At 42.4% G+C, this 9,372-nt stretch overlaps 1 protein-coding gene across 1 annotated transcript; it reads left to right on the top strand.

Moving 5' to 3' along the window:
- Positions 1-1,908: 1,908 nt before the first annotated feature.
- LOC147352728 (olfactory receptor 4D1-like) lies at positions 1,909-5,373 on the top strand. Its single transcript, XM_086360773.1, has 2 exons — positions 1,909-2,240; positions 2,558-5,373. Exons 1-2 carry the CDS (start codon positions 2,041-2,043, stop codon positions 3,297-3,299), a joined length of 942 nt encoding a protein of 313 aa, XP_086216899.1. The 5' UTR covers positions 1,909-2,040; the 3' UTR covers positions 3,300-5,373.
- Positions 5,374-9,372: the final 3,999 nt, after the last annotated feature.

Raw genomic sequence — 9,372 nt, 5'->3', positions numbered from 1 at the left:
TGCACGGTATTACTACAGAGTAAAGAAATATTGACATAATATTGAAGAACATTCACTTTTCAATCACATGAATACAAACCTTACCAGGTATGAGTTTGGTAATGTCCATTATGATCCTGACCTCTCTGATAGCACTCTCTTGAGTACAAAATGTGAAGAGTCCTACTTCTCTGTCTCGTTATAAAGACAAAATAATATCACGTCTACAAAGCCCTTGACAAAAGTGGGCATGTTAAGAAAACTCAGTAAACAGAAACAATTAGGGCTTCCCTGATAGCTCAGCTGATAAATAATCCACCTGCAGTGTAGGAGACCCTGGTTTGATTCCTGGGTTGGGAAGATCCCCTGGAGAAGGGATAAGCTACCCACTCTAGTATTCTTGGGCTTCCCTGGTGGCTCAGTTGGTAAAGACTCTGACTGCAATGTGGCAGACCTGGGTTGGGAAGATCCTCTGGTGAAGGGAATAGCTCCCCACTCCAGTATTCTGGCCTGGAGAATTCCATGGACTGTATAGTCCATGGGGGTTGCAAAGAATCAGATGCTACTGAGCATCTTTCACTGGGGGATTAATTATTGTAGATTCTTCTGTTTTTTCTGTAGTTAGGTTTTAGATTATTTCCTGTTTTTCTTCTGGAAATAACAGTGAACTGTACATCTATTTCCATAAGTGTTTGTTTACATTTTTGGTATTTTTACAGGCTCAAGTTCCTGAAGTCGCAATAGATTTAGTATATATTAAAAATCCAGAAGTAGATTGACAAATTGCATTCTAGATAAGTGATATTAATTTATACTTTTACCACTAGGGTGTGAGAAAAGCTATCTCAATATGCCTTTATAAGTGGATTTTTTAAAATGTTGACTTGAATTTAGATTTCTTTGATTGCTAGATAATCTGCATTATTTCTTTTTAATATATTGGCCAGTGACATTTCACTCTTTTTTTCCCTTTGTCCTTTTTCTAGTAGAGTATTATTTATAAATAAATATATTTTAAATGTTCTTGACCATTGTGATTTCCTGTTTGTATTTATTAATCAAATATCATTTACCAGTTTTCTTGTCTTTGTGGATACCTGAGGTCTTCTGTTGGCATTCAGTAGCTGTTCTGCATGAATCATTCCACTTGTAGATACATTTTCAACATTTTTGTGGGAGAAGATGAACTCCATATCCTACTCCTCCACCATCTCGATCCCCCTCCCTTCCCTATCCTATTTTTCTATAATATTTTGGTCTTACAAAGATTTACAAGCCACAAAATTTGACTTCCAAAGATTATCTAGAGATATGTGTTTAATAGAAAATTCACATAAGTTTTAAAATATAACACAGGAGGATTTAAAGAGATTTTACACTTGTCCTGGGCTGCTTTGAGTTATCCCACAGATGGCCCATGACAACAAACACCACTTGAGAACTATTTACGTGGGAAGATTTGAGAAACTCTAAGCATCCCAGCTTCATTATGGCCAAAATCTACTGCTTATTTTTCTTTACATTTTCCTCTGAATTTGTACACATCAATTTCTTCTAGTACACATTTCTCTTTCTTTAGCAAATTAACCATGGGAAGCCCATCAAATGTTCACCATGAAGAATATCTGTTTATCTAACTTCATTAATCATTAATCTCAATATCTTCTCAGGATTTATGCACCTAGGTTGATAATGTTTGTGGTCATAGGTACTTGGTGACATGTGTATCAATCCATTGATTGGTTCAACTATATTTGTGAAGCCTGTAGTTCACAGACACAGCAAGTGTGAATCAGACATGACCCATGGACAAGGACAGCATTGTACAACTAATGTAATGTATTAATGCTTATAATACAATGTAGGGTGTGGTTAGGGAGATGAGTGTGAAAGCCTTGAAATATATATTTATCTCCTTGGAAGGCTCTTCTAAGTTCCACTTGGGAGTGGTACTCAACAGTGACTTTGATCAATTCAATCCTGACTCTCCAAAGGAGAATGATTGAATTATTATGGTTTTCATTTTGCATGGTTTCTCTCTAGGCATGTGGGGAAGGTCCCATGGAAACACAGAACATCATACAGGTGTCAGAGTTTGTCCTCTTGGGGTTCTCACAGATGGAGGAGTTCCAAAAATTCCTGTTTGTGGTGTTCCCATTTGTCTATGTCATCACCATTGTGGGAACCCTCCTCATCATGGTCACAGTGACTATTGACTCTCAGCTCCACATAATCATGTATTTCTTCTCTGAAATCAGTCTGTCATCAGATCAGATCAGATCAGGTCAGATCAGTCGCTCAGTCGTGTCCGACTCTTTGTGACTCCGTGAATCGCAGCACGCCAGGCCTCCCTGTCCATCACCAACTCCCGGAGTTCACTGAGACTCACGTCCATCGAGTCAGTGATGCCATCCAGCCATCTCATCCTCTGTCGTCCCCTCCTCCTCCTGCCCCCAATCCCTCCCAGCATCAGAGTCTTTTCCAATGAGTCAACTCTCCACATGAGGTGGCCAAAGTACTGGCGTTTCAGCTTTAGCATCATTCCTTCCAAAGAAATCCCAGGGCTGATCTCCTTCAGAATGTCTGTGATAGACATCTGCTATTCTACAGTCACTTTCCTAAAGATGCTGGTGGACTTCTTGCATGACACCAAGACCATCTCCTACCAGGGCTGCATGACCCAGATCTTCTTCTTCCCCTTTCTGGGAGGTGGGACTGTCTTCTTCCTCCCAGTGTTAGCCTGTGACCACTACATAGCCATCTCCCAGCCCCTCCATTATGTCACCATCATGAACACTCGAGTGTGTGTGGGGCTGGTGGTGGCTGCCTGGATAGGGGGCTTTGTCCACTCCATTGTCCAGCTGGTTCTGATGCTCCCACTGCCTTTTTGTGGCCCCAACATCCTAGATAACTTCTACTGTGACATTCCACAAATGCTAAGGCTTGCCTGCATGGACACCTCCCTCCTGGAGTTCCTTATGATCTCTAACAGTGGGATGCTGCTCCTCATCTGGTTCCTGCTCCTTCTGATCTCTTATACTGTCATCCTGGTGATGCTGAGGTCCCACTCATGGCAGGCGAGGAGGAAGGCAGCTTCCACCTGTACCACCCACATCATCGTTGTGTCTATGATCTTCATTCCCTGTATCTGTATCTACGCCCGGCCCTTCACTCCCTTCTCCATGGACAAGGCTGCATCCATCAGCTACAGGGTCTTGACTCCTGTGCTCAACCTCATCATCTACACCCTGAGGAACCAGGAGATGAAGGCAGCCATAAAGAGATTTGGCAAGTGCCTAGTGATTTCCAGCAAGGAGTGAACTTAAAATAGGTAATTTAAATGACAAATCTCTCTGAACCTTTGTTTTCCCATGTAAGAAGTGGAGGAAAGTCTTTGTGGAGTACAGCAGTTGAGATTAAACTAATATTTCTATGTACCTACTCCTGTGTCAGATGTTAGGCACTTCTGTACTTTTGTCTCATTCTCACAAAACTGACAGTGAATATGTTATTATCATATTAAACAGTTTAACAAGCCAGAAAACTAGGAGAGAAGTGACTTGCTCAACAATGAAGAGCAAGTGAGGGGCAGAGCTTGGCCAGGAGATGTTTCCTCTGACTCCGTTTCGAGGCAGGAGGTATGGATGGAATTTGAAACTCAGAGTCTCAAATAATCACAAGGGAGAACTTAGAGAGTTCCTCATCTATGGATGAATATCTGTGATGAATACTCAACACTTTCATTTTTTTTTTTTTTTTTGAGCCTCCATTAGGACTTTAGTCATATTGGGCTGGCCAAAACATTAGTTGGATTTTTATATCCCGTCCCTCTTGAACCTCCCTCCCACCTACTCCCATCCCACCCATCTAGGTCACAGAGCACTGAGCTGAGCTCCCTGTGCTACACAACAGCTTCACACTAGCTATCTGTTCTACACACAATAGTGTATTCATGTCAGCTCTGCTCTCCCAGCTCTTCTGCCCTCTCTGCCACTGTGTCCACATGTCTGTGTCTCTATATCTGCCCTGTAAATAGGCTCATCTGTCCTGTCTTTCTGGAGTCCACACATATGCATTAATGTGTGACATCTGTTTTTCTCTTTCTGACTTAGTTTACTCTGTATGATAGACTTTATGTTCACCCATTCACATCACTACCAATGACCCAATTTCATTCCTTTTTATGGCTCAGTAGTATTCCATTGTATATATACACTATGGTACCATTTTTATAAGGCTCAAAAACAAACCAAGTACTGCTTAAAGATATACAGGTAAAGATATACATTTTAAAATGGTGCAGTGATGAACACAAGTTTTAGAGTTTTCCTTATCACAGGTCAACCAATCAGGAGGAAACATCTAGGTCATTTCAAAGGTAGTGGTCTGGTTTTTAAGAGATGGTTTTCAGATGTGTCTTTTGTAATTATGTTTGATAACCAACATAGACACTGGCTATATTTTTTTCCATTATATAGAAAGTATTTTGTTAAAAATTTTTGACACAAACCAAGAAAAGGTTAGTTTCAAATGAGCTTTTTGGCCAACCCAATAGATTTTGGTTTTACAATACTAGGCAAAGGAAGTGTTCCCCAAGCTAAACACAATATCCATTTCCCTAAAATATTCAGGTAAAGGAGGCACAACTTCTTTATATAAAACCCATTTAAACTTTCCAACTTTAATAATCTTATCAATCCTTACCTTTTAATGTTCTCTCAATCTAATTATAGCCTGCACTTTCATCTCAACTCTGGAACAATCATTTCTTTCTGCTCCCTGCTCTCTGCCTCCTTCCTTGCTGTGGTATTTTGGAAGTGGTCTCACTTTTCACATTTTCTAACTATTTCCCATAAGAGTATTTCCTTTTGGATTTTTTTCCTTTTCTACAAAAATTCCTTGGATAATCTGAAAGCTATTCTAGTTTCCCAACCTAATCTTCACATCACTTGCATAATATGGCTGAGAGGAGGGTCCTGTAGTATGGTTGAGGATCCAAGGCCAGAGAGGGCAAAGCCATGTCTATTAGTGGTCCAGATTTGAGATATGGGTTCAATCCAAGGCTGCCACCTCATGGGTTTTTGCCTTTCTCTTTGACTTCCTGCCTCGGAATGAGGGCTCCTTGAGGGTGGGGCCATGCTTTATTCACTTTTAAATTTGCTCAACACATTGAACAGTATCTTATCCAGAGAGGCATTTCTACTTTTTCTTGCACCCTGTTCTTTCCCTATCAAGTTCAAATCCACTTTTCATTTATCTTTCTAAAGCTTATATATGTTTACTCTATCTCCTTTGAGGTATGCTTCTTTTGTGAGAGTCTTGGGCAATGTATAATATTGATCTGAAGTTAAGAAGATAATGCAGAGCTTTTTTGTTTCTGCTTCCCTCCCAGCAACTATCCCATCCAGGAAATAAAAGTTACAGGCTCTTCAAGCCATCATGGCAGCTCTGAGTTTATTCTTTCTCCACGTCTACCTCCCTGCCCCATTTCACACATTTTCCCCATTCATGCTGGGTGTTTGGAGATGAGGGGACAGAAAATGGACTCTGTCATGTTTAATCTGAATGTCCCTCAGAACAGCATTTTCCCTTCTACACTAAAGTCCTTTAACTATCTGACGATACTTTTCTCATCCTCTAATTTTTCTCTTCTCCAGATGCAGCATCTACATTCCTTTAATTGTTCCTATTGTGACAAATTTCCTGATTCCATTGTCCTGGCCATCTCCTCTGTTGTTGTTCAGTTGCTCAGTCCTGTCCAACTCCTTGTGACCCTATGGACTGCAGCACACCAGGCTTCCCTGTCCTTCACTATCTCCCAGAGTTGCTCACCCTCATGTCCACTGAGTCGATGATGCTATCCAACCACCTCTTCCTCTGCCACCCCTTCTCCTTTTGCCTTTGATCTTTCCCAGCATCAGAGTCTTTTCCCATGAGTCAGCTCTTCACATCAGTGGCCAAAGTATTGGAGCTTCAGCTTTAGCACAGTCCTTCCAATGAATATTTAGGGTTGATTTCCTTTAGGATTGACTGGTTTGATCTCCTTGCAGTCCAAGGGACTCTCAAGAGTCTTCTTCAGCACCACAGTTCAAACGCATCAATTCTTTGGCACTCAGCCTTCTTTATGGTCCAGCTTGCACATCTATACATGATTACTGGGAAAGCCATAGCTTTGACTAGACAGACCTTTGTTAGCAAAATGATGTCTCTGCTTTGTGATATGCTGTCTAGGTTTGTCATAGTTTTCCTTCCAAGGACCAAGCATTTTTTAATTTCATGGCTGCAGTCACCATCTGCAGTGATTTTGGAGCCTAAGAAAATAAAATCTGTCTTGAAGAGTACAGTGGAACAATTACAGTCTGTGAGGCTATGGGACTCAGATCCCCCCAGGTCTTCCTCCTCTTGTGGTGGTTTAGTCACTAAGTTGTGTCAGACTCTTGTGACCCCATGGGCTGTAGCCTGCCAGATTCCTCTGTCCATGGGATTTCCCAGTCAAGAATACTGGAGTGGATTGCCATTTCCTTTTCCAGGGGATCTTCCCAACACAGGGTTTGAATCCATTGCAGGTGGATTCCTTACTGACCTAGCCACCAAGAGAGCCCCTTGGAGATCATTCAATCTCAAGATTTTTAGCTGCAAAAATTACATAATATTCACCTCACAGCGTGGTGTGTACCAATGAGGTAAATGTAGAACACCCAGCACAGCACTTAACACATATTAATAGTAAGTGTTCAATTAATATTAGTTTTTCACACATTCCCATTCATCATTTAAAAAAACTCCCATCAATATTTTACTATTAAGCCAAGATAGTTAGGCATCAGGTTACTCAGGATCTGAACAATCAAGTCAAGAAATTCCTTTCAGTTATTTTGTTTACATGATTAGTGAAAGCAGCTCTCTTAAAAGTTGTTGAGAGAAAGCTATATATGATTCTACTGGAATAATTATGGTCCAGAGAATAATTTACTTGTTCTCACCTCATTGGGTTTCTGTGGTGGCTCAGTGGTATAGAATCCACTTGCCAGTGGAGGAGACACAGGAGACTTGGGTCCAATCCCTGGGTCAGGAATTTCCCTGGAGAAAGAAATGGCAACCCACTCCAGTATTCTTGCCTGGGAAATCCCATGGACAGAGGAGCCTGGAGGGCTACAGCCCGTGAGATCGCAAAAGGGTCAAACACAACTCAGGAACTTAACAACAACAGCCTCATTAATCCCTTGATCTTGCCATTCCACTTGTACTAATAATCAAGCTTATGGGTAATTTAAATGTAAGGAGAGAAATAACCTCAGTAACTTTACCTATGAAGTTTACTTCACATACAATCCATTAAAAGTGTTGTATCAGTCAGAATTCCACCAGAGAAACAGGACTAGTATGATATGGAAATCATACTATTTGGGGAAGGAGAAATTTTACTTTATTAAGTTATTCTCGCTGGTCTAAGAATGAAAATGACATGAGACAGACTGATAGAAGAAAATAAAAGTTTGAGAACATGTATACATGGGAGAGATCCAGGCAAACTGAGTAACTCAACAAAATGGCTGGAACCTTCACTTAAATACTGTCTTCAGCTAAAGACAAAAGAAGGTGTTGGAGGAAGGGGTATGGGGCTCTGAAAGGGAGAAAGACAGTTTGCACAGAGATGGAAAAGAAAGTGTTTGGTAAATAAATGCTTGCTGGGCCATGTGGAGACAACGGAACACAGAGTGGACACTATCTAGGCCTGCCGAACCGCCTCCCCACCCCCACCCCCCCCTCCCCCGCTCCGACCACCACCAATAGTTAGCCCACATTATTTGCAGGTGTTTCTGGTGATATCTCCATTCAGGGAACAGGTCCTCCATCTAAATTTGTTTTGAAATTGAAGAGGAAGGTCAGACTTTCTTCCTGAGTCTTTTGGGTTTATTGTTTTCACCTCAAAATAATCCACATGCTGAGGAGACAGAGAGAGAGAGAGATAGGGGACAGAGAGAGAGAGAGAGAGAGAGAGAGAGAGAGAGAGAGAGAGAGAGATTCATTGCAAGGAATTCCTTCCTGATTGTGAGACTGGCGAGGTAAGCATGAAATCTGTAGAGCAGGCCAACAGGAAGAGCAGGCTGAAATTCTTAGCTATGAAGCTGCAGTCCAGGATTTTGTCTTTCTCAAAGAAAGCTTGGTCCTGCTCTTAAGGTCTTTTAACTTATAGAATCAGGTACATGCAGATTAGCTAGGATGATTTTCTTTACTTAAAATTACCTGCTTATAAAAAAAGTAAAAATAGAGAATAAGATGGCGGAGGAATAGGTGGACGTGGAGTACTTCTTTTTCCATGGATACATCAGAAATACACCTTCAGACACAGAAGTGCATGCAGAACACCAACTGAGAGCGGACAGGAGTACCTGACCAGCAGAAAAGAATATATAGAACCATGCAAAACTAGGTAGGATGAAGGAACCAGGGGGAAAAACAGGAGTGTTAGTAGGACTGGACCTGCCCTTGGCAGGTGGGAGAACTCTGATCCCCACATCGGGGCAATTGTCTGAGTCAGAGGAGAAACGTTTAAGGCTGAGAGTGAAATAGCTAATCTGCAGCAAACTAAAGGCAATGAGAATCAGAGAGTCCTTGCTGCAGCCATACATACCCTGGACAGGGACACAGAGTTGTCCTGGAAGATGCAGTGGCTGGGAGCTGGAGTTGAGGGATTGTGGAGCAATCCCAGGGCGAGGGCTGCTGTTGACTGCAGACAGACTGAAGGGATGTGAGGGAGGAGACTGGTGGGAAATGCCTGTGGAGGAAAGTCAGGCAGCCACTGAAGCAAGGAGATACTGCTGAGTCACAAGTAGTGGGTGGAGCCATTACCATAGCCTCTCTCTCCCTACATGTCAGCTATGGCAGCTGAACAACAGAGAGGCTGGCCAATCAAACACCTGACACAGGGAACTACAGAGAAGGACCCCACCCAGGGTGCCCCTTTAAGTGCCTGGTGCACTGATCTACAGAGAAGGACCCCAGGCAAGGGAGCCTTTTAAGTGCCTGAATAGGCATAGTTACAGAGAAAGACTGGCCAAAGAGACCTTCTGAGCCCCAGCTACAAGAGGCTCGAAAAAAAGACTCTGAGAGGGCCACAAGTCCTTCAGTGGGGGCAGTCCGTGTCCCTGCATGCTTGGTGCTGCCAGGGTCCCCAAAACCCAAGTAGCTTTGCCACCTTCACGCTCAACTCTCACTGGAGCACAGCTGCCAAAGGCAAAAAAGTCTTCCATCTCTATGGGCAGGATCGCTTCGGCAGTGTCTGACTCTTTGCGACCCTGTAGACTGTGGCCATCTAGGCTTCTCAGTCAGGGAAGGGGGTGTTCTCCAGGCAAGAATACTGGAGCATATTGGCCAATACTGATTGCCATA

This window comes from Bos grunniens, chromosome 19 (assembly GCF_055505025.1).
Source record: "Bos grunniens cultivar Pamir isolate PY7600 chromosome 19, Bosgru_T2T1.0, whole genome shotgun sequence".
In the NCBI taxonomy this organism is placed as follows: Eukaryota; Metazoa; Chordata; class Mammalia; order Artiodactyla; family Bovidae; genus Bos; species Bos grunniens.
The sequence above is the reverse complement of the archived record's forward strand: the minus strand, read 5'-3'. Positions and strand labels throughout refer to the sequence as shown.